At 38.7% G+C, this 26,455-nt stretch overlaps 1 protein-coding gene across 2 annotated transcripts; it reads right to left on the reverse strand.

The window, feature by feature from the left end:
* Nucleotides 1-1,201: 1,201 nt before the first annotated feature.
* sec24a (SEC24 homolog A, COPII coat complex component) lies at nt 1,202-25,726 on the reverse strand. Of its 2 annotated transcripts, none has more exons than XM_042498866.1 (23): nt 25,371-25,726; nt 20,643-21,257; nt 17,955-18,119; nt 15,496-15,558; nt 14,929-15,095; nt 14,089-14,276; nt 13,629-13,731; nt 12,883-13,006; nt 11,817-11,926; nt 11,440-11,552; nt 10,900-11,018; nt 10,413-10,468; nt 10,053-10,259; nt 9,170-9,293; nt 8,393-8,551; nt 7,962-8,135; nt 7,686-7,796; nt 5,218-5,393; nt 4,845-4,982; nt 4,495-4,599; nt 3,321-3,413; nt 3,081-3,184; nt 1,202-2,555 (listed from the first exon to the last, which is right to left on the reverse strand). In XM_042498866.1, exons 1-23 carry the CDS (start codon nt 25,423-25,425, stop codon nt 2,441-2,443), a joined length of 3,384 nt encoding a protein of 1,127 aa, XP_042354800.1. In that variant the 5' UTR covers nt 25,426-25,726; the 3' UTR covers nt 1,202-2,440. The 2 variants fall into 2 exon arrangements, with proteins under 2 accessions (XP_042354800.1, XP_042354799.1); XM_042498865.1 differs by having other exon boundaries at nt 12,883-13,009.
* Between the last annotated feature and the right edge of the window lie 729 nt (nt 25,727-26,455).

Raw genomic sequence — 26,455 nt, forward strand, 5'->3', positions numbered from 1 at the left:
TTTAATGTGTAATTATGATACATTTCCCCATAGCTTCTATCTTTTTCCTTTGACATTTTGCCCTTGCTTTCAAAGAATAATTTTCTAAATTTCCCTTTTTACGTTTTTGAAAGAAGTTGCACCAATTTGTTCAGGTTTCAATGGTTTAAATATTTGTGAAAGGCATCTGTCCTTGGGGGGGAACTGGTGAGAGGTTTTTTTTTAATTTTGGCTTAGCACACACATTCATTTAAATGAGTATATTTTGTCTATATTTCACAGTTTTGTTTTGCAAGGTTTGTTTTGGAAAAATATTTGTAGCTCCAGGGGAGGGTCATACACAAAAAACAAAGTCACTTCCAAGCTACCCCCTCCTCTGATAAATAAAGCACAGTCCCTAAAATATTAAAATTTATTAGTTAATTTAAATTTTGTGTTAACAATATGAATCTGTAATGACGTATAGGTATAAAAGTATCACAGATTTCAAAATTCACTTTCATTGTTTGCATGGACTAAGATTTACAAATGTATGCATGGAATTTTCATATAGAGGTGAGAAAATATTGAGTGTTGTTACGAACATCAAAGACTGTTTTACAGTGATTCGTGATTCACCTGAGGTGGTTTAAAACCATTGTTTTGCATTTTAAAAGTAAGTCTCATGTTATGTGCATAATCACCATATTTATGACATTTAACAGAGCAACATTTAGTTAATTTAAATAGATAAATGAATGTGTTTTAAAATCTGTATTTATTGCTTTCGATATTAAATTATCAGGTGTCTTTGGTCTGTTGTTCCTGTGACATGTGTAATGTGCCTTTCCATTCAGCTCACGCAAAGTGATACTGAATTGATTCAAAGCTCGCCTTTTGCACACTCTTTTATGACATCGTCTAAGACTCATGTCCAAGTCACGTGACTCGAGTCCACAATTCTGCAATTTACTCTGTACAAACACAGGCTATTTGTATTTATCAGTTTTTTCTTTTAAGATAATTTTGTGCAAGAAGACCAAAACATATTTGTCCGTTCTAAATACATTTTTGCTTTTATAATACATAGATTACAAACTGTATGAAATCAGACCAAATCAAAAAAACTTTCAATTCATGCTGAGTCAAGAGAAAACTTGACTATTATTGGTCCATATTCTGTTTCCTGGTCTTTGCTTCCATTGAAATAAACACTGTTCACCCACCAGCACACAACACTACATTTAAAAAGTCCCAAACATTTTATTTCCTTAGCGTCATTTCACCTTAATGTTTATACTAAAATCATCAGCATTTCTTCACCTTTATATAACGCAGTCTTTTTCAATATACAAGTATCAATAAGCATGATTAAAAGATCACAATGGCTTTGTTATGTCTGTGTTAAAGAATTTCCCATATCCTATTATATTAAAATATTTCATATATAGAGTCTGTATTTAAACAGAGGTTTAATAATAAAAAGTGACTTCCCATACAAGGCAATTATAGAATTTAATCAGATAGGGAGTCTTATAAATTATTAGATAATCGGAAACAAAAAAAGAAACAAACAGAACAGCGATGTCATCAGGGGTGTTCTGAATGTCCAGAGATAGAGAGGATGACAGAGAGTTTCTGAAGGACAGATCAGACCAACGAAAAAGACTTTCCACTGCCGAGTCCACACATTCAAGGCAGCGATGACGGCAAGGTCGATCCACCTTCAAACACCTTCAACATTCCTGCCTTTTACAACAGAGTCTACAGATTTGTTCGACACACAATTATAATGACTGGGAAATAAAAAAAGCACACGTTCTGTCCTTCAGGTACAATATTAAGAGTGTTGTTAGAGCTCAGGTGTTCTGTGTACAAATACTCCTGGTGACACTCAATAACAGTCTTTGAGCGCAGACATACTAACCCTTCCTCACAAACCTAGTCTTAAGCACACATACAAACATACATTTGACTTGTTTTAGTAAAGACGACTGTGCTTTTGGAACAAAAACACTTTACACATCAGTTTGCCTGGACTGTATCTGAACGATACCTCAGTTAGACAGCATTGTTCTATGAGAATAAACACTGATTCATTCGATCACTGACATATATAATCACCATCATCATCTTGGATTTCTTGCTTTTTTTTTCTTCTTCTTCTTCCAATGCAAAGCTTCAGCTGGTTAAAAAGTGTCAAATAAGCATCAGAATAGATTCTTTGTCTCTCTGTCCTCGCAATGTCTGTCACATATTTTGATTTTAGTGACATTTCACATCAGTTCAGCTTTTCCTCAGAGAGATGGTGGGCCACAGCTGGAGAGGAAGCAAGAGGCATCCTTGAGTCTGACTCCCACTGCTTTCAAACATATACACACACAGCCACACACACACACATCATGTACATACATACACACACACATACGCTTATGCATGTCCTCGTGTCAGTGTTCCCTCTTCTCCACAGACCCACTGAAAATTATTTGGAGATTTGCTGTTGGAGGTGAAGCAGGAACTCGTAGTATGACAGGGCCGACTCTGTTCGGTCCTCGATCATGTTCTGCATAAAGGTGGGCTTCAGCTGGCTCTCGTCCCTGAGAGTCAAAGGGTTAAGAGTGAAAGAAAAAAGTCAGGGGAAGTCAGATGTAGTTGTTCAATTTTTAAAAGTGCTGGCAGACAAAATTCAAGAGATTGGTTTAATTATGAAAACTTTTGCACACTTACAAACTGGAATTTTCTCCCCTTTTTAAATCTACTGGACTACTTTTGCAGCCTTTAGTAGTTTTCTTTGTTACTGATTTTTCTTTAAAAAAGAATCTGAATTCTGTTTCAGTTAAACAAAAGCTCATAAGTAACTTCACTACTGCTCAGTTTTCAGACTGTCCGTTTTTTTGCCAGCTACCGTGTGAATTGATCTGTTCAGACACAATTTTCAAGATTTTATCAGCCAACACGGTTTTCCAGGGTTAGTTCGATGGAACAGAAGGTGACCTTAAAAGGACAGTATATTAACTGCTAAGATTGAAATCTACCTGCAGCTGTTGGTTGGCTTTAATTTCCTTACACTATTCAAACTTAATTCTTTACTCTCTCATACAGGATGTAATTTTGTTGCCCACCTGATGACGTGCAGGGAGGGAAAGAACGGCCTCTGGTCTCGGAGCCATCCGATGAAAGCTCTGGTTCTCTGCGACTCGGCAGTGTCCAGCTCTGGGAGCAGATACTGTGAGAGGAGAGAGTGGGAGGAGGATGCAATGAGTGCAACTGTAGCTGTCCTGTATGTGAGTCAACAGGTGTGACCATTAAGTCACCCTCAAGACAATTTGTTGGAAAATCTTAGTAAACATGAGCTTTCCTACCAGGTTATCAGGCACGGCAGCGTAGCTGGGAACTCCCAGGACTTGTGTGAGGAAGTTGGGCTGGCAGTTCCGTCCGATCCACAGATACATCACCTTTTGGAAAACAATATTTTATAAATGAAATATAAACTCAGAACTACATTATTGATCACAATAACTCTAGACAATGCAGGTGGCTCAGCTACGCCAAGGGGAGTTGTCCCTCCTGGCTTCACTTCAAAATAAGACCAGACTTTTCTATGGATGTAAGTTTTGGACCAAGACAAAGGTCAAAATGTGGCCTGCAACAACAACAACTATCGGCTTGCTGTTTTTCACTGAGACAACTTCCAAACATATTCTATGTTTTTGCAAAGCCATTTCAATGATGACTTGTGGTGTCTACTGTCCGCTTAAGAGGAGTGAGGAATCAGCAGTCAATGATGGTATAAAACAATAAAACACATTTTTCAACAACTTTAAATCACCACAAACTGAGAGGTCCTTGAGGATACAATCACAAAATATTAGGCTGACTGGTCCAGTAGTTTGTGAGTTTAGCTGAAGAAAAACAGCTACACACACACTCACGAACAAACGCATGATCAGGCTTACGACTGGAGGGCATAACAAAAGTAAGCCTTGAAGTAACTGAGCGCTATCACTGTGAGAACTTTGCCATCTCATTCCTGTGTGACATAAACAAAATAGAAACTGAGGCTCTTTTAATTTAAAGCCACACTGGATAACTGTGCTACTTCATTGTGTAAAATGTTAATTTTACACACTCTTCTCCAGTGTGTTGCAGAAATGTTTCTGTCAATGGTAATGTCATGGTCCATCAGCAACAGTAAGGCTTCATCACAGAGCTGCCTCTTTGTACCAATGTTTAACTGTCACACAGGCACAGAGTCAGATTATGAAACCACTAGAAGTGTTAACAGCCCAAAATGTATTTGTAGAGGAAATGCACAAAATGTTTGTTTTTACTTCTTCAGAACAAGTTATCACTCATTCTGACTATGAGACTATAACCGCCCTATTCACATACTATAACCCACAAATACAAAGAGAAGCTTTCATCTTAGGAGTTCATCTTAGGGCAGAATTTAGCCAGGTTTGAGACATCAGCTTTGAATTTTTGTTAGCTTGTTATGACTGCTTATTACTAAAACCACGGCTTAAAGACTTGTACCGTTCCAGCATCCATGAGGAAAGCTCCTTCCCTGCTGAGCTTCTCCACAGACAGCTGCAGCACTCTGGGCTGAGGGATGGTCCGCTCATTGATGTTCAAAGCTCCCTGAGGATGCAGGAAACGGAAGATAAGAGATTATTACTTGGCAACAAGGAGACATTTAAAATAACAGTGGAAAATACTGGGATGACTGCTGAGGTTCAGCCCACGGCTTTAAAAAAACAAGAAAAAAAACCCTCAACAACAGAGACTGCATAAATAATGTTTTTCAAGTCAACTATATCCAGGTTCACTACTTTTTTTCACCACTTCATGCACAGAAATCTCAGAGGAAATTTCACCCTCCTCACCTCATCCGTCAGATTGTCAACACGGTACAGAGCAGGGTGGATCATCAGCATTGCGTAGGCCAGCGGCTGGTACTTCAGCTGACACATAGCAAACACCCGGTCATCCAGCCTGGTGCTGGTGCCCGTCCTGAAAGCTCTCTGCATGATGCAAACACAAACGTGAAAATGGATCAATAAGGGCTCAATAGTGATTTGGGAGTAAAACTAGTTTTGTAAGTGCTGAAAAATGCTAAACAATTAAATTTGACCGTTCTGTTTTAATTGTACTAGTAAACTGACTCTTAACAAGCTAAATTTAAGTTGTTTTAAGTGTACTGTTAGTCCACAGAGCAGATGCTGTGTAATGACTGCACTTTCGGGAAAAGAAGCTGACCTGTTTGAGCAGAGCAAGGATGAAGAGGGGGAAGAGTCTGAGGCAGGCCGGGGTGAGCAAGCCGGGCTGCTGGATGGTCAACACAGACTGCCGATACGACGTCAGCGAGTCAATGGCAGCATTGGTCATCGCATCTCTGGCGTCACTCAGACTGGCTGTTACTGAGCGGTCTACAGCTGGAGAGAGAGGGGGACACATCAGCAGCTGTCAAGAGGAGGAATCTTTTTCTTTCAAATTGCCATGTGTTGGATTTTAAAATGTCTGACTATGGCAGCCCCCACTGGGAAATACTTAAATGACAGCGATAAAAACAGGCCACCAATTTTTATATGGAATTTTTCTCATTTTTCTGGAAACAAAATCTGAATAATTTGAGAAACACTATATCTGCTCTAGGTGAGACTTAGAGAGACACAGACGAGAAAGACACAACATTTCTATAGTTTTTCAGTTCTGTAATTCAATGTATTTGAGTTGAGGGAGAGGTCATGAAGTTTACAATCTGAACACTGTTTTTGTGTATACATTTATGAGGTTGCTACTCTGGGGTTCTTGGGAAATCTATGGAGGAATTCTAACCATGTTGTTAACAGTGTAGAGGGAATTGTAAAATAATCTGAGATTGTATGAATGCTTGGATATTGTTTGCATCCCAACGCTTATGCCACATAATCACCCAAAAAGTTTGACGTTAAATCAATATGGTGCAGGTTTGATTTTTAAAAATTTCTAAAAAAAATTGAGTGTAGAAGTGTATTCTTGTCCTTGGAGTTTGACAAAATGTGATTTATGAATTTCTGATAATTGTAAGACGTGTTGTACAGTAAGTAGTGTACATTAAAGTGTTTTTAAAACTGCAATGTGACTTTAAGATCTGTACAATTGTGCACATTAAGCAGCAGTTTAGAAAAACTGTGGACTCTCAGTTGAAGTAAGGCACAAAAACAGCGGCAGAACCATTCTGTGCCATATTCTGAAGAAAACAAAAACATCAGCATCTGCTCTCTAGGTGACTGCAAGATGAGCCAGCACAGATCTGACTGCTCAGTATGCGACCGTTGCTAGGTGACCACAGCTGCTGCCACTCATCTCCATCTGTCAGTGCTAATAACGGTGAAGTGGATGAAACCCCTGCAGTGATTTTGTATCTGGCCAATCAAAAGACTATTTAGTGCAACAACAAAGAACAATTTGTGTGAGTGATGCTTTATACAAATCCAAGTTTATCCATATTACACACACACACACACACACACACACACACACACACACACACACTAGCACACACACACACACACACACACACACACACACACACACACACACACACACACACACACACACACACACACACACACACACACACACACACACACGACTTCATGTGATGTAATCAAGTACCCAGAAAATGATCACAGGCATCAAACACAAAACTGAAATCTGCATGTTTTTACTTTATCATCACATTCCTGCTTAAAGTTACTACACGCAGGGAAGAAAACAGCTGTAAGTTGTAAACTCAAATAGAGTTACAGTAAACACCGGGGGAGCATTACTGCTGCTTAAACTGATTAAATAAATTAAAGGATATTTGATACAAAATTTGTAAAATTCGGGGTAAGAATATAGAGGCTATCGTACTTAAGTCAAAATGGCATTCAATTACTGTGCACAGCATCAGAACAACTTGCTTCTCAATTTGTTTTCATATTTGTTTGCTCAAAGGGGACCGATTCTCTCTAACTGAAAATCTGAGTTAATCATTCCCATGTATGAGCGTGTCTTTTTGACATAACAAATAGTTTTTAAGCAATCGTTATGCACGTGTGATGTAGAAATTTTAAATGAACAATTTCTGCATATTCATAGATTCTTACTTTGAAATAAGGGAGAGAGATTGTAAGACTTTGTAAAAAAAATATATATATATTTCATGCAGAATATTTTAATTGTACAAATTAAAATTGTACAATATTTCTATGTACAAAGTATCAAAAACTTTTCTATGACTTTTAAAGGACTGATCATTAAAAAATAAATTCTTGCTTAAGTTGCCTGGTATTTTTCAGTTATCAGATTTAAACTCTATTTTAACATAATTTCAGCTAGCTGACATAAATGAAGGTTAAGAAAGAAAGAAGGGAAAAGATGAGAAAAATGTGATGGTTAACAAAACAATCTCACATTTTGACGCATATTAGAGCTACACCAGGTCATCAGCTTCAGAAAGTAAATTTGCTGTTACATTATGTTGATGCTTATCCACAGAAGATATATGTAACAATTGCATTACACACAACAACATTTCATGACTTATTCACAACTCTCAAAAGTTTTTACTAATTCCATGACTTTTCCAGGCCTGGAAAATGTGACTGTTAAATTCCATGACTTTCCCAGGTTTTCCGAACCCTGAAAAATACTTCAGGAGGGAATCTTAATAAGGTGTTTGATAGTTTAGTACCTACCCATGCAAGCCAGAAGTCCAGAGATGGCTTGAACATCAGCACCTGCAAAGATGTCCGACAGAGAATTGACCACAGGGAGACACAAGGTGTGGACACGGATCCTCCTCTCGCCTGTGAGAGAAAACACGTTATTTAAACAAAATAGTCAGAGATTACTGTAATTATTCCAATTTTGGACAATGGCTTTGAAAAAAACAAAACAAAACAACCCTGGCTAGGTATGTTTGTGTTTGTGTGTGTGTGTGTGTGTGTGTGTGTGTGTGTGTGTGTGTGTACCTTTGCTGGACGTGTAAAGCAGCGCGGCCTGGAATGAGACGACTTGCATGTCGTCTAGATTTTCCTCGATGGACATTTGAACCGCAAAGCCGGCGTCTGGATTCACGTTGGGAAGGGACAACAAATCTGTAGAGCGCACAAAGAAGTTTCCGTGGAACGTGTGGATGGATAGACCTGCAGAAAAAGAGAGAAAAAGAGAGAGAGAGAGAGAAAAATCAATCTACAGGGAAGATGTCACATAACTCAATCCTAAAACAATACTGCAAAATTCATGATGAAATGGAAACTCAGGGGTTTCCTTTCCAGTTGTATTTACTAATCAGAATTGATGAAAGATTAAACATTTCCCAAAACTTGAAATTCTGAAAATCATCTTTGAACACATATTCAGGTCAAAGTTCAACCAAGCAGCAGCTGTTGTTCCAGCAGACCTTTGGTGCAGCGTATCCTCATGACGGCCTCAAAGCCGATCTTCCTCGTTAGGTATCTCTTCAGATCCTTCTGGAAGCACTCCACCTGAGCGGGATTGTGCTGGTGGTGGTAGGAGGGGTAGTAGTAAACGCTCCCTGCAGAGTATCTGGATATGCAGCCTGAAAGAGAGAGGCAACCCAAAGAGGAGAGATGCTAAGTGTCTTATTTTTTACAAGACAAAAATGTGAAATGTCACACCCATTTCCCCCACACACTGGTCTGTGTTTGCATCTGGTATTTTCCAAATCACGTTTCTTTATTCTTTATCTTTATCCGTTTCTTTTGCCATAGTTGATCACAAATTATATATATATATATATATATATATTACTTTTTGCTTTTTAGCACTTGGTAAAATAAAATCTAGAAAAAAAGTTGGTATTTTCGAGCACTAGTTTTGACCACTACATTTGCAATACTTTTCTTTCCCGAGGTTTTTGTATTTATTTGGACAATAGTGCCCATGGTGGCTAAATAAAGCCACACCATAATAAATACAAATCATTATATTGCTCCATAAACTTTGAATGTAAAATGATTTTACCCTTTTTTAATATGAGCAAAACTTAACAACCAGAAACTACATTATACACTTGACTCTCCTGACAAAACCTGAATGATCAAAATCACATTAAAGTATTCTCTATTGTGCACTACACAGGTAAACAATAAAAAATAAAGTAAACCGTCTCTCTATCTCAATTCACCCACTCTGATCCATTTAGCGCAGGACTTACCTAGCGATGCCAGGTCGCAGTATCGAGAGCTGAGCAGGAACAAGTCAACCGCCACCTGCTGGCCAGAGCAGTCCAGAGCCAGCTTCTTGTAGAAGTCTGTCGCCGGGGATAAGTGCTGGATGTCCTGACAGAAAACACACAAGAGGGCTCAAAATCAGAAAGGTAACGTGACTACCAAAAATAAGCTAAAATCATAAGACAGTTTTCAAGATATAATTAGGAGATTCTGCCCTGAAATAAAAATGTAAAAAATCAGTAACTTTTCCATGACTTCCCATTGTATCATAACGCTTTCATGACATGAACTAGGTCAGTGTTATTTTACAGGGCAGTCAAAAGTCTGACTTTAATTTCCATAAGAGTGTGAAAGAAGCATTTACCAAAACAAAATCACGTATATTTTTTGTGCTACGAGTATTACTTCCACAGAGAATTCTGACTTTCCTTGTCTGATATAGTCCTCAAAATTCAGTACATGAATGGTGGCTAATGATAAAACTGCTGTTAGTAAAACCCTAAATGGGTTAATTCTTGTGACATTGAAGCAACTGATAATAATACTGTCTTTGATACTCTCCATCAGAAATTCAAAAAAGCCTTTTTAGCCGGTCTGCTCATAAACTGCTATCAGCAACACAGTTCAAGAGAAAAACAAGGATGAATTATTTCATCTCTTCTTTTTGTTTTGTGAAATTTCCATTATTCTGTCATGCACACTGCCCTTATATAAATATAATCGGCATGATCCTACTATAATGAGCATTTGTAATTCTATTTTATGAAAATATCTTCTGTGACATCTGGTGTTTTCAAGTAACATAATGCTACTGTTGGGTATACAGCTCTGTAATCCTATGTTTGACCCCCAACACATCTCTTTTACCTTGGCAGATGCCCGTTGGTTGGGGTCTTCTCTGGACTGGAGTGCCCCCACACCGAGGCTAGGCAGCTGGGTCTGAAAGATAGACATGCGCCCTCCGGTGGGCGACAGCAGCTTGAAGGCTGCCTGCAGAGCTGACCCCAGTGCAGACTGTGTCTCCATGGTCTTCTGAAATAAAGTTGGCAGGCTCTTCAGCAGATCCTGCACAAGCTGAGAAACAAGCACAGGGAGAGTTCATATTAATTCCTACACTGTGCCCAAAAATGTAAAAACACGACTTGATGTGACAAAATGAGAAGGTCCTGGACTGTTATGTTTGTAAGATTCAATAAACATAGCTTTAAGTTATGGTGCATTTCTTACCTCTTTGCATTCATTGAGGTTTACTAGAAGGCTGTCTGGTGTTGGTAAAAATATATCTGTGGAGCACAAAAGCTATTATTTAAACAAATATAATGCAGACATATACATGCTGATATAAAAGTAATGGGACTAATTTTTAATAGTGCAGCTACCATGAAGTATTTCATTTAAATAACATAAAACAGAGCCATTTCTAATGCAGCTAACTTGACATAATTAGATTTGAAAAATAAAGTAAAATAAAATATAATCTTGGTGATTTTTCACTAGTACCTCTGACATGTAGATATTTGGATCCAGCTAAATGTTAGAAACATTTCACAGAAGTTTTAACCAAAGCAGAAGTTAACAGTCCACGCCAAAAAAGCAGTTTTGTGATCTCTTGATATATTTCTTAGTTTTATACATCTGCTGTAAGTTTGCACACTGCTGGTGTCATGTTGCCGTAGTAAAGCCTGTGTGGCCTTTGCTGTTAGCTGTGTCTCACCTTCGATGTCAGACACGATGAGCATTTGAGGCTGAGAAAGTCCCTCCTGGAGGTTGTAGAAGTGGATGGTGCTGTCAAAGGTGATGAAGCCTACCTTTGTCCGAGAGTCTCCAGGGAGTCTGGGACACACGCAGGCAGAGACACACACACACACACACACACACACACACACACACACACACACACACACACACACACACACACACACACACACACACACACACACACACAATTAAATAAAGCTAGCACACAGGCAACAGGGAATACTTATTTTTATCTTTGTTTACAAAGCCCTGCTTTACCATTAGATTATGAAGTTATGCTGCCTCTGTTGAATTATATTACTTTACATAACTGCAGTAATGAAAAAAACTATTTCCCTTTATTTTGCCATTTTTTGGCAGAAAGCTAGTGTGTTTCTTAACTGTGAAATACCTTCATCGACCCCCTCTGTACAGTTTAAAGGCACAACAGGAAATTACAAAAAGGCCCTGCTGTCTTTCCAACATCTAACAAGTGGAAATTTAATGTTGAACGTACGAGTTGATGTTGTCCAGCAGTGACTGGCAGAACACATTCAGGTAGCCTGTCTCCACTGCATTGTGGGATACGTCAAGCACGAACAGGTAAACAGCAGGCTGTGGTGGCCTCAGCTGGGTAAATTGGGGCACACACATGAGATGTAACACAAGGTCAATAACAAAACAAATCATCATACTCACACGCACAGATTTCTGTACACATTTCAAACATGTAATTAAGTTTTTAAAAAATGTCTAATTTAGTTTGGTCAGAAAGCACTACATAGGCACTAATACATATAAATAAAAGAGCTATTCATTTATAATAAAGTGAGCTTGCACATAACCATTCAGACCCTAAAAAGGACTGATGTCAATAAAGCTGTTGAAACCTACCATGTACTCTGAAGGAGCAATGAATTCGATGGTGGCATTTTGGACCTCAGGTCTTTTGTGTGGCTCTCCATATGATCTGCTGACTGGGTTGTACATGAACTCCTCTGGAACTACATAAAGACACAAAAATATCTTGTGAGGTTAAATATTAAAATCTATACAATGTATTTTGTGTGTGTAACAATTCTCAGTCTTGAATATTAAGGTAAGTATGTGGGAAGTATTATCACTAAGACCAAAATATTGATATTTATTATTCCACAGTCAAAAAGGTGGAAACATATATTGGGGTTGTACATGTATGCAAACTTCTTACTTAAAGTTATTGTCTAACTAAAAAAATGGATCCATTCATGTGACTATTTTTATATCTTTATGCAATCACCAATATAATAGTCATGTAACAAATAGATATCTTCTTTTTCTTTTAACATGAACAGGCTGATACAACCTTCACACACAGGAAAATATTATAAATAATATCCAGATACTAATGCAAAAGCATAGATACATTTCCGGAACTGTCTTCAACAAAGTAAAAACAATGAATTAGAAGCAAGAGCTTTGACCAAGAGTCATATTTGACCACAGAGTGATAACTGACTTGAATTTAATAAAAGATAACAGCTCTGCAAGTCTTCATTTGCAGCTCCTAGTCCACGTGGAATAATTAAAACACAATTTTCTCCTGTTACTGAACCAGCCTTCCCTGAAATTCAGTGTCTGGTTCAGGGCCCTTTCTCTGGTATTCATACAAAAAAACCCAATAAGACAACAAATACCTAAGTTTGTCCACATCTTAGCTAACTCAGAAAAGTAGCTGGCTATTAATGTTGATATAATCCCCAAAATGTTTCAAGTGAATGTTACATAATAAATGCAGAAGCTTCATTATAGAATACTTAAGGTCATCACAACCTGTTCCTGAAAATTTAAAAGAATTTTGCTTTGCCATTTTGTCCAGTGAACCGTAGCTAGGCTATATCATTTTGGAAACTTGTCGATCTGCTCTGGTGTTCACTAACAGTGGTTCTTTCACATGACATCACTCCTCCCCTGTTCTTACCATCATTGACCCGATAGCACAGGTTGCACTTCCACCTCCTCTGGTCCAAGAAAGAGACAAAGGGATTGATGTAAGTTCTGCAGGACCTACATCGGACGATGGTGCTGGATGTCACCACAGGAAGCTGCTGCAAGAAAAACCACGGAGCAAAAGCAAACCATGTGAAAAATGTCTCCCGGCAATATAATTTTCTTGTAACTCGTTTCCATAAAGACAGTCTTGTTGCTGTCTAAGCTGGGGTACAGCTCTCTTTCCTGTGTCCTCAATTAACACGCGAACCATTGTGAATTCATTCTGACAGATTTTGCCCAGAGGAGTATCAAGTCAAATCTCATTCTGAAGTAAAGTGTTTGGAAGATTATCAGCATTTAATCACTACAAGTCTGATGCACTTATCTTATCAAAATCTAAGGAAAATAACTGAGGATGAGGCTGTAGATGATTTTTTAAACTTTCTCTGCAATAGATGAACACATATACTAGTTTCTCCTGGCATCATCTTCCTATGCATTAATGCAATACAGCAAATACAGATTAAAGTCCCTTATATAAGGCAGCAACAGGGACGTCACTGGGACTGAAAGTATGACGTTGTATGACCACAACTCAGTAAAATAGGTTTCATGTTGACATGACATCTCAGAAACAAGGCTATAATAGAGAGCCAATAGTTACAACGTTATTTAAGTTGATGTTAATGCAATGACTGACGTGTGTGCACATTAAATATTGAACTGAGGTGTTACCGAGAGGTCTTTGAAGGGGTGGAGCAGCAAGCCCAGCGGCATCTTGGCTTTATTGAGCAGTGACTGAGTCTGAGGGATGCTGGTCAGAGTAGAACGAAAAACCCTGGAGATACACGCAAACACAGAAGTTTATAGTACTTCAACAGCACCATCAGATGATGTTGACCTCAATATTTCACATGCTATAAAAATGTTTTCCAGGACCAATGTAGCCCTGCAGGATCTAAAAACTTGCAAAGAAACATGCAGGAAAAATACATGCTCATGCTGATCTATGATAAAACGCAAAAAGTCCCACTTCAGGTGCATTTAATAATTTTCTTTCCACAAAATTACATGGCATACAATAGTTAAGAACTTGAACTATAAACACTTAGTATCACAGTAAGTCGGTTTTAAAGAAAAAAAACAATATATATATATATACACATGCTATCAATAGAAGTCTGCCATGGCTTACTCTGGGTTGCAGTTGATCTTCTGCAGGTCCTGTGGGAGGCAGGGTGTTGGGGCAGGGATTGCACCTGGTGGCAGCAGGTTCCTCTCCTGCAGCAGGTTGACCACTCTCAGGGCCTCTGGGGTGCTGGACTGGAGGCTCATGGCTGCCAGGGACGGGCTCAGTTGGGCTGGCCCTGGGCCACCAGGTGGCTGAGAGGGAGGGACGACAAGCTATTCAGCTGATCTATTTACCAAAAACTTACGACAGCCACAGCCAAATCATTAAGCATATCATTAATATCTGCAGATGTTCAATGCCTCCAATTCTGACCTCCTTAAAGCCAAAACATCACAAAGATTTAATATTTCCTCCAGCATTTCATCTTGTCATTGTCAATAAAATGTAATGTTTACAAAATCTTTATAGTTATGGATGACACTGACTACCATCAATTAAGTTACAAAGAAATAATCAGTCTGATTTATCAGAAAACCAATGTGTTAAGCTAAAATAAATAATTTGCTGGTATAAACTTAAAAATGTGTGTGTTTTAGTTCTGAAAACAGTGCAAGGATATTACACAACAAATGAGGTATGTAGCTTCTGTGATACTGATGCATTAACTTCTTATTATTTCATCGACTTTGCTTCTACAAGTGCTTGGATTTTTTTCCTCAGTGCTTGCCTGATGTTTCAATATACTGTGAGCAGACAGGAGTTTTGCCTGTGTACTCTGTGAAAAGCAAATGTGTGACAGAAAAATGCCGGAGCACATCGTTCCACACCCATTAACACTGAGCAAACAAGCAGTTTATTTGGAAGGCTCCAGCAGAAATCAGTCAGTGCACGGCCGAGACTCACCTGCTGGTATGGCTGAGGTGCTTGAGTATAAGGCTGAGTGGCGGCCTGCATTGCAGGGTGCATGGGGGAGGTGGTGTTGTGAGGAGCAGAGGTGTTCTGGTACCCTGGTGGGAGGGAAGGGTAGTGGCCCAGGTGCCGACCAGGTGGTCCGGGTTGGGGCAGGCCAGCTATGGAAGAAAAGAGTACAGAAATTAGTTCAGTTTAATTAAGAAGTCAAACCCACTGAGCAGCATTGATTACTGAAAAAGTTAACTTTGTGGAAGCTTTACTCCTGTGACATTTTGTATTTTGTAATTAGTACAGAAAAATCAATGTAAAAGGTCATAATTTGTAAGTGTTAAGAGTAGTGAAGAAGGGATCTACTTTCAAAGGTTGTCAAAAAATTTACGTAAAATAAACACCTTTAGAAATGCTGTGCCTTCATCAATAGCGTGACGTGAATTGAAAGAGGACCATTTTCCCATTCACTACAAGTGTGTGGCATCTTTGAAACCCTGCTTAATAAACCTCGACTGTACATGAGGCTGGTGTGAAAGGAATATAATAAGTGGCAGAAAATGGCCTTACCCATTTTGTTGTCAACATGATTATAGCTGTTTGGCGCTTGTGGGCCATTGCCAGCCGCAGTTCCTGTTTCAAAACAAACACAGATGTGAAGTGAATAATTTTAGTGACACTCTTTGCTATTTCTATCCCAGTGTGCTAATCACAGGCGATGGATATGGAAAGATCTGATCTACAGTAAAAGATACACATAAGATGGACACGAAAGAGTGATGAGGCAAAACAATACTAATGATGAAGCTGATGATGGGAATGCATGGTGTTGTAAAGAAATATTTGTACTTTGGTGCTTCTAAGATGTTTATATAAAGGTTGTATGGGAGATATGGTGGGAACAGACAGAGGCAAACAAACGACTGACAGGAAATATGTTAGCAGGGACGCACTAATAAAAAAAACCCCAAAAAACTGGGCTAAAGCAGCACTGACACCCAGCCAACAGATTGGAGTTCTGTATTGGCTGATTCTGTAGAGCTCAACATCAATTACAGGGACGTAAGAAAATAACTAGTGCATCCCCAGATACAATGAACAACAGCATAAAGTGGACAGGATGGGTGCAATAGCACTGACACTAACAGCTACTGACAGAAATGGCCACACCTGGACATTCAATATCTCCCTCCTGGCAGTCGGGCTCAGTGGGGGGAAGAGTGCTGTTAACAGCACCCCCACACTGAGCTGGCATGTAGAAGAAGGAGGGAAGGGAAACAACAGATGATGATCAGAACAAATATGGCTGGTTTATAAAAGGACATACAGTTACTCATCACTGACATCATTGCGATTATGATTATGAGAACGTTGTGCTGCTCTGACTTTGACTATCAATGTTTCCACAACTTAAACACTTAGTTAACACCTGGTTCTAACAAAGAGTACTTAGCAAAAGTCTCAAGCCACCTTAGATTTTGTAATTTTAGCAAGGTTATAATGATCATACATATTTATTTCTCAGTAGTCTCTTTACTAAAACACAACCAGAACATAAAGGAAAATATGTATACAGTATTAAAAACACAAATATTTCAGAAAAAAAAAAAACAACGTCAACAGGCTAAAGTCACAACTATTTAGTGTGTCCTCCCTTTCCACTTAGCACGTCTTCATGAATGCTGAAAAGTACTGACACATTTTAATACACCATGCCCTTCCTTCTGGAAAACCTCTGATTGGAAATGGGTTTCCTTTTCAGCATGATAATGATCCTAAGCACACTGCTAATACACTGAAATCATATTTGGCGAAAAAAAAGGCAGATAAAACACTGACAGTGATGGAGTGGCCTCCACAGAGTCAAGATCTGAAAATTATAGAAGCAGTGTTGTGAACCTCGTGAAAGTCAAGAGGTGCTACGCGTAAAGGGGGGTCACACTAAATATTGACTTTGCCCTGAAGAAGCCATTTAGTTCTGAGTATTTCTGTGTTTTAATGCAGTGTACATATTCTTTGTATTCTTTGTATCTTATCTTAAAACAACAAATCTATGATGGCCAAAGACTTGTGCACAGTACTTTATAGCCATCCATCTGCAATCAGTCTGAAATATTAACTCTACTGAAGGGACTAGTCACATTATCACATGGAAAAACCAGCTCCACTTCCTTTTTTGTCAGCACACTTGATTCAAGCACTTTCAAAATATATTACAAGTCTCGTCTTGTTGAGTTCATACCAGGCCACTGGCTCCTCTAGGGCCTAGTCCACACATATATGAGTATTTTTAAAAATGGGGTTTTCCTCCTTCATTCTCAAAAACAAAAATACCATCCATGCACTATTTAAAAAAAAACAGTGCATGGGTATGCAACTCAACAGATGGCAATATAGCCCTAAACCTAAAGCCATGCTAGCCACAAGAAGGTTTTGGTCAAACAGAAGCCTGGCATTATTACTGGAAAACGGCCTCGAGCAGTGACCTCTGTAGCACACTCTGATGCCTCTGCTCCTCAACATCGTGGAGGAGTAACTGAACATTTATGTGTAACATGTAAAAAGTCCTGCTTAAGATGTTAGAGCCAGCTGTTTGTTGATCACCTCTAGCATTGCACAAGATGTCACCTCATTTGTGGTGCTTCACAAAAGCAGATAACAGCAGAGACTCTGATGTCACAAGCCAAAAACTTTGTTTTTCCTGTCTACATGCCAACACTGCAAACAGAGTTTTTAATTTTACAAAAGGTTAATTTTCAAACTTAAATGCAGTTTGCACATGGATGAAAGGCAAAAAAGCTATGTTCAAAAATACCTGTGCATTTGTGGACTAGGCCAAAGGCCACTCAAGACAAACTAGACAATGTAAAATGTAAATAAATAAATAAAGTGATGCTGTAAAGTGTAAAGAATTTTGGATGTGGCACTATTAATGTGTTGCTGTCTACGTGGGTGGTCATACCTGAGGACAAAGCACTAAAATGTATGTGCCAAAATAAAATAAAAATAAAAAACTAAAAAAAACTTACCATCTGCCTTGGGGGGTGGGGAGGTGGCATTGGCCATTGGGGGTCCAGTGGGAGGCGGTGCAGGTTTCATGGTTGGTGGTGGGCCTGTAGGTGGTGGGCCATAAGGAGGTCTGCTTGGTTGGTATGTGTGGGGAGCCATGGGAGTCATTGGTGGAGGTGCAGCGCCTGGTGAAAAACACCAACAACAGTGAGTCTTCTTTGGACTGAAAGTCATTACTATTTTATTATAGAGTTAAGCTAATGTTTAGCCTTTTTTATTAATAATTAATGATATATTTAGTACTTAAAACGTGACAAAAAAGTGAGCAATGCATGTCACAATTTCCCAGAAAGAAAAAGCGATATGTAGAATAAATCATATTTCAATGTTGTTGTTGAGTATTTTTCTTTAAAATCCACTTGTGAGATAAAGACATACTTTAACCCATAACCTCCATTATCTCCGCTAAGGCGAAATGTCATCAAAATCAAATATGGTCGTGTGCAATATTTACATCAACGGAGTTGCAATTTTTTGATAAAGGTAAAATGTGTCACAACACATGATGAGGATGAATGAATCATTGTGGTTCTACAGAGATGCCTTGGCCTACAAATTATATTCTAGACATAAGGGGACATGCTTATTTGGTACAGACTCAAATCACAGCATCACGATTTTCATATTTCCTTTGTGTACATAAAATGAAAAAAAATTATATTCTTATAAAAACTGTGACTCAAATTGCAATAACAATATCTGTCCGAATGATCACAATATAATTTTTATGCATATCGTGCAGCCCTAATCTCCAGTAAAACTGCATTGACACTGAAGTAATTTAGAATATAGAGTTATGACTTCAGAAATCATGTCAATATCATTGTGCACTCTGTGATATTGCCAAATACCATGTGGAAGAGATAGGATGCATCACTGGCTTGTAACATTATAAGCTCTGACTAGAGGCGACAACAGCTGGTAGCACCAATGACCCACAGCCAGCTAATGTCAGAACAGTGACAGCAACAGAGACAAGTTCATCTCTACTAACGAACCAGTCGATTCAGATGTGTCTAAACTCACACGAACTCTTCATTAACTTATTGATCAAACAAAAAAAAAGAAAGAAAAAGGTGTACCATTTCTTATTAAATCACACCGTTCACTTAAAAAAGGTATGGTGCATTACCATGCACAACTGGACAGGTTGATTATTCATACAATAGTGATAGTGCCAATCATAATGACAAATGATTATCTATTGATAGGGAAGAATCTATAATTTCAGGGACACAAGGTTGTAAAGACTTAATTAGATTAGAGATTAGACTGAGATGAAGCTGCATGATAATGACTAAAAAGATAATCCTCTTTACAACCGATTGGGCATGGTACTTTTTTGCATTTCATATTGACGCTGTGGCAGGTTACATTTATTCAGAAACATTTAACTGTTAATCCTGGGGACCAAAACCATTTTTAACTGCACTATGAAGCTCTCTGCAGCCCAATACAGCCAAAACTGTTCAACATATTATTGTGGCTGGTGAAGAAATGAATGACATTTGAGAATCGCTTACGACTCGTGTGACATTTCAAAGCAAGAAAGCAGTCGACAGAGAAAAAACATCTCCACAAAGACCTAATAATAATTTCTCTGGTTAGCAGCTACTCTCACTGTCACCATTGTACTCGGAAGATATGCACTGATGGTGCTGCTAGGGGAAAGGTCACTAAAATCGAGCAGACTCTTCTAGTTGAGGGTCTGAATGTAAACAGCAGTTTTCAAGCCAATCTAACCATAAGACTGAGAGACAAGCTGACAACAAATTTGAGATGATCACGTGAACTCTGTCTCTCAGTAGAAGCAGTGCATTAAATAAAGCTTTTTAAGAATCAAGGTTAATTTATAAATGCTATGACAAATTGTTCAGACACTGTGGCCACGGATTACACAACCAACATCACACTCACATCATTTAACTAAGCCAGTTCCTCCTAAAATGTCGATGACTATTTGGCATAAAGAGTTACTGAGATTTTCTATGAGTGGTCTTTTCTTTTTCTGACACCGGCAGCTTCTCAGTGCACACAACCCTTAAACTCCAAAAGCAAGAATTCAAACTTCTACCTGCATCTATCAAAACTATTTAATGCCCAGAAGACATTGTTGTAGAAAGCAATCCAACTTCACCAGAAACTGAAACAAATATTTGGACTTAAAGTCCTAGAAGCCACGTCATACTGTTACACAGGAATTACGTTGGACACAATAAAATTCAGATTTGAACTTTGAACAAATTCAGTGTAAATGAGTCTCTGTGCCTGAGAGGGAGCCAGAGGCAGCAGCCAGCCAACATGTTCAAAGAACAGAGGGCAATGTCCAGCTCCAACGTATCAGCATTCTTGATATGCATATCATGTCAGTGACAGAAGACAATGACAAGGAAAGAGACAAGACATACTAAGAGTGATATTAAAAGCTTATTACAAGGGGGTAGTGGCGGATATCTAAAAAAAAAAAAAAAACCACACACACTGAATGTTTTTAAAAGGCACACATTGCAGTGGTTAAGTAATGGATACACTGGAATTAATGGGATAAAGTTCACTCATCTGATCTACTGAGCTTGAATAAAATGAGTCATCCTTTTATTGATTTGACCCAAGGAGTGCCTGCATCATTGGATGCTTTGTGTTCCTACCTGGCTGGGTATATGTGTGCAGAGACGTAGGGGGCATCCCTGGACCTGCGGGCCGGGTGACACTATGGGACACAGGGGCTAGGGGTGCAGAGCTGTAAGCAGCCGATGACGGTGGTGGTGGCGGTGCTGTCGAGCTTGCAGCTGGGATCACATGATTAGCCATGGGGCCGCGGGGAGGTGTGCTCATGGAGGTGGGTGGCCCCATTGGTGGGGGAGCTGTGTTATACTGCCATGCTGGAGCCATGGGCTGTGGCTGTTGGGGATTTGGGTAGTAGCCACTAGAAGACACAGCAGGAGGGGGAGGTGTTGCCTGTGCAGGGGGCAGCCTAGGACCAGGGCTAGGGCTGGCAGACTGAGGAGGGGTATGGGATGGTGGAGTTCCAATTAGAGGCCTGGTCAGCATTGACTGGCCTGGAGGAGCTGGGTAAGAAGTGAGTGGTGGTGCGGGCTGGTAGGAGCTGCCTGGAGGAGCAGGCTGGTATGGCCCAGAAGGGTAAAGTCCAGGGCCGGAAGGTGCGGGAGCTTTGGCCTGCATTGGATTGTAGGGGGGTTGGTGAGTCATACCATAGCTGACCCCTGGCAGCTGCTGCAGGGCAACTGGATTCTGTGAAGGACCTGGAGAAGAGAAAGAGAAAAATATTAGAGAAACTAGATTTTTGAAAAAACAAAACAGGCCTACGTTTTTTTATTACTAGGGCAGTCAGCATTAACATGTTAATTCCGATGCAATTAAGGTCAGTTCATAGCCCATTTTATTTATTTGTTTTTTTAATTGCGTTTTATTTTCTGCTGACATTCCTGTCTTTGAGTTTTGAAGCTAGACTGATGATAATAGTGTCATAGTGGTGTAAAAGAAAGAGAAGAGCTAGAAATCCAGAGGTACCAACCATACCCACCTTCTCAGAATGGGGGCTAAAAACGTTCCAAGGTAAGGATAAATTCTGGCAATTGAACAACAGCATGGTCATTTCACAGTGGTCCCTTGACCTCTGATCTCAAGATATTTGAATGAAAATAAGAAAAGCTTTTCCTTGGACTTTATAACTGTTGTTGTGCAAAATAATGTGATTGAAAACATATGATCAAAAAATGTGATTAATTGCAATTAACTATTAAAATTCTGCTATTAAAACTTTTTTTATATGTTTCATTTGACAGCCCTATTAAATGCATATTTCCTATACCCAAGATAACACAGATCTCGCCATCAAAATGACACTAAAGCTCTTTCAGAAATACACTTCACTCCTTCCATGTTGCTGCAATTTCACATGTCAGCTTCAGGTTGAAAACTACTCTTACTTTTAAACTCTTCTCTGGCAGTGCTGCCACAATGGCAGGAAGAAAACAGGCTGGTGTACTCCCTCTTGTGTTTCAAATGCCAAATCTGAACAAGCATTGCACCTCTCTAGCCTATGGTGTAGTTATACTTGACCAGAGCAATTATGGAAAGCTCCCGTAAGGCAGCCTTCCGTTTAAAAGCTCAAAAAGCCAAGCCATTAGCTTCCCCGACAGACGAAGCCAGCAATGTTACAGATATCAATGTCTGAAAAGAGCTTGATTGTGATAAAGTATCTTAAAACTGAGCAGGTCCTTTGGGTTTACATCTGAAGCACAGTCTGAAAAGGTAGATGAAAAACAGATGGCACAGTACTGGTAGTGACGACAACAAGTGAAAACCACTCAGATCCATCAAATGACCAATGAACTGACAGCCCAGGGTCTAATCTCTTTACCTGGATTTAATTCATCATGATCTGCCCTAGTGACAGTGAGTGCGGGGCTCTAAGCCGGGTCTGACCTCACTTGACAGACCAGAGCAGAAAATCACCTCAGACACTTTTGCACAATTAGGAACGCTTTGATTGTATATTGTGTGAGTACCAGACTAAAATGTGTCAGTTGTTTCTCAACTTCCAGAATGTTGAATATCAATACCAAGAACCCTGGTGTCAAACTAAATATCAAAACATGATTCATTTTGAAATAATAGATGATGTAACATCTTGCCAACAGCAAAAAGCAGATCTCAAACATTTATCGACTTGTCAGTCAGACAGAAAAAAATGAGAAAAATGGGTCATAGTGACAATTCATATCAGCAAATGTGTTCTCGAAATAACAATGTAACAGGCTTAACAGGGCTTAAATTGCGGCACTAGTATATCGCTGTTTAAACATGAAATTATTACCTTATGCAAACAGATTTACTCCTATGCACTTAGTCCTGTACTACATAACTGGAAGTGGAGCTAAGTGAGCATCAGGATGAGAAGGGATAAGAAAACAACTCACTGAGTAAAGATAGTTGAAGGAATATAGTCCACCTAAATCTTAGGCCTTCTGAGAGATGGAAAATTTAAAGAACTAATGCTCTAGTCCAATCAAGATGAGCCTGATGTGGAATCAGACCTCCGCGCCTATCACAAATTATCCCACTGAAAGGTAAATTTAAAAATTGGCCTCATTAACATCAAGTGGGTAATTACTATGAATGTGTAAGAAAACTACAAAGTACATATGAGTGCATATGATACTATGTTATTACAATTAGAAGTGGGCGATATGGCCATAAATTAACATCAAATATTTCAGGGTATTTTTACAATACTGATATTCTTGATGATATGACAAAATGCTGAAAAATATTTTAATATTAATTTCAAAAACAAAGACAATCCACAAAATAAAGGTTATAGTTTTATAGGTAAGCATAAATGCCTACAAATATTCAGCAAAAACTGAACAAAAATTATCTCTAATTTCTTTAGTTTGTAAACAGCATCAGTAACTTAGACTCTGTAGCAATTTTGCTTTAAGCCATGCTTGTTTTTGCCATGCATAATGGTATAATGTCATTATGCTAACAAACTGAAACACTGCCATTATCACAATATTATTTTTTTTAATCTTATTAAACATTACACCAGTATTGTTGTGAACAATATGATATGGAACATCCTAATGCACATCAGTTAATGAAAAATAAATATGATATTTGGAAATGTATTGGTCTGACAATAGATACATTTTATACACACTCGTCACTTCCATCATCGTCATTATCATCATCATCATCATCATCATTATCACTATCATCATCCCATCTAGTGTGATGACGTGTTTTCATTACATGTTGCTATTGTCAGTAACACAATGTCCTTTAACATCCTTTATGTCAATGACCCATCTGACTCAAGAGACATAGACACCCTAACCCTAACCCTAACCCAAATACAATATAGCTACAGTTTTAGAAAACCACCTGAGGTATTAAACTCAAGCTGCAGTTGCATCATCTGCATAGTACAAGAGAGCTCCTTTACATGCACCGATAAGAAATGCTTCTGAAACAATCACACTTTTGTTAGATGTTACTGAGTGTGCTTAGATTGTTTTTCGTTAGCATTCGTGGAAATCCGATAGAATTGTGCGAGTAATCTCAAACTGCTGTAGGGTAATTGGATGAGTCTGGAGAAAGCTCTGCAGCAACATATCTGGACGTTCCCCAATTTGCCACATGTACAGTAAAACGTGGAAAGCAAAAATTGTCCTAGCTGTTTAGCCTGCTACTGCACAACAGTGAGGGAACTAATAGACTTGCAGATGGGATTATTTGCTGGCAATACAAAAAACTCTACGGAGGCAGAAAAGAAAACATAAGTCAAAGCTCAGTTGATGTTTTCTTCATGACAGGAAAAGTTCTGGCTAACTGAGCAGCTGTTTGGAAGGAGACAAATAAGTTCTAGATTGAGGGTGTGATCACACTATCATAATCATGTTTACTGGGAGAAGACGGGACAACCCAAGACCTGTCTTAAAAGTCATGTTGCCTTTTGACCTGTGGGTTTCTCAACCTGTTGGTCTTCCAGCGGAAAGAAACCAAAGGCAGCAATAGATAGTTAGCAAGGCAAGTATTGTTATCGTACAGTACTGTCCAAAAGTCGTAGGTCACCATAGATTTGTTGTTTTAGTAAAGTTGTAATGAGAATATATAAATATTTTTTTCTTGTTTCTTTATTAAGATACAAAGAATACACCTAACATGTTCAATGCATTAAAACACCAAAAAAGTCAGAACAAAATGGCATCTTCTTCAGAATGAAGTCAATATTTAGCATGAAAAGGAAGCTCAAATAATCAACATTGAGCTGTGGACATTTCTTGAATGCAACTTGTAAATAAACCACAAGATTAACAAATCTCATACTGTCTGCCCTAGAGAGACATGCTAAGAGTAAAGGGTGGTCACACTAAATCCTTGCAACTTTAGTCTGTTGAAGTTGTTTTACTCTGAAAACGTTCCGTTTTTAAGACTGTATGACTATTTCCTGTATGTTCTGGGTGTATTTTAGTAAAGAGACTTCCGAGAAATAAATATATGTGACTATTATAACCTTGCTTAAATAACACAATTTAAGGTGGCCTGAGACTTTTGGACAGTACTGTGCCTTAACACATCTTAAGTCGTTAGGATAGCACAGGTCAAGATTAATGGCAGCTGTCCCGGCGTAACTATACCTGACAGCTCACTCTTGCTTACTATAGTTACAGCGTTACTAAGCAAGACAGTTAGCTGACAGTTAGCTAACAGTTAGCAAATAGCCTCAGAGACTGGGTCCAAGAAGAACTGCTGCTAATGTTAGCTTAATACCTGAGTAAAGCGGGTAAGCTACTGTTAGCTACTTCGCCTTGACCTAACTTTACTTATATTTAAATGTTACTCACCATTTGTATACGTCTGCCCTGTCCCATTTTGAGAGTTAAACCCAGCAGTTGACATCTTGAAATAGACACCAGGACCTAATTTAGAGGTGCTTGGTTGGCGAATAGCTAGCTGCGTCTTTAGCTAGCGAGCTAACTAGCTGGCAGTAACGTTCAAACCTGTGGCTCTGACGATGTGGCGTTTGGTCAAAGCGGCGTCTATAATGACGTCTCCCAGATTCTTAAAAAGTTAATTAGCTGGCTTGATGGTGATCACAGAGCCATGGCTATCGCCGAAACCCCGTTTAACTACCTACGGGTAAGTAACGATAGGCCTTGTCAGAGTAATCGTGTGAGACACTTCTCCTCTTTCACCGGAAGTTGGGATCACCCAGCAGGATCAACGTAAAACTCGTCGGGCATGCGCAGTATGTACACGTGGCATTTCCTCCGGTGCCTCTGGTTTTGCAGTGTACTGGAAACAAAAAGAGAAGGTGCAATATATCTATCTATCTATCTATCTATCTATATATCTATCAATATATATATTATATATATATTTTTGGCGTATTTCAACTTCAACAGTGCATTGTACGATATACATTTAATTTTAAAGCATTTACAAGTCAACATTTAACATCGTATATGTAACAATATCAAGAAGAAAAAGAACATGAGAGAAAAACTGATACAGACAACATTAAATTGCACGTGGAAGATTCAAGCCAAGATAAAATACACCTTGTTTGTTTCATTAGATACATTTTTTCAGATTTTTTGAGAGGTCTTAATAGCTTTTTATGTTTGTTCTTATCTTAGAAACACAATAAAAGAGATATTGTGGTTCATCACAAAACAGACGGATATTTAGAGTTATCTAAAGCACTCTAGCTTTATGGATGTGATAGCTGCCAACAGACAGACAAGTCTGAGAGCATTGCCAGTAGATGGTGAGCCTGTATAACAATTTAGATATAAGACCATGTCTTCTAATGTTGTTGTCAATGTATTAAAACTTGTATAAATCAACAGAGAAACTTCAACACAGAAATCTTGAGAGTAAGAACATTTATAAAATACATGAGAGATAGATTCAATTTCCGATTCAG

The sequence above is a fragment of the Plectropomus leopardus genome, chromosome 13 (genome assembly GCF_008729295.1).
Source record: "Plectropomus leopardus isolate mb chromosome 13, YSFRI_Pleo_2.0, whole genome shotgun sequence".
Lineage (NCBI taxonomy): Eukaryota > Metazoa > Chordata > Actinopteri > Perciformes > Serranidae > Plectropomus > Plectropomus leopardus.

Bases quoted from the DNA above. Each gene is read 5' to 3' on its own strand.
- sec24a (XM_042498865.1), bottom strand. From the start codon at position 25,425: ATGTCAACTGCTGGGTTTAACTCTCAAAATGGGACAGGGCAGACGTAT. The intron at 14,277-14,928 runs GTGAGTCTCGGC...CCTCCCTCTCAG, and splicing joins CACCTCAGCCATACCAGCAG to CCACCTGGTGGCCCAGGGCC. The intron at 5,394-7,685 runs GTAGGTACTAAA...CTCTCTCTCCAG, and splicing joins TGGACTTCTGGCTTGCATGG to CTGTAGACCGCTCAGTAACA.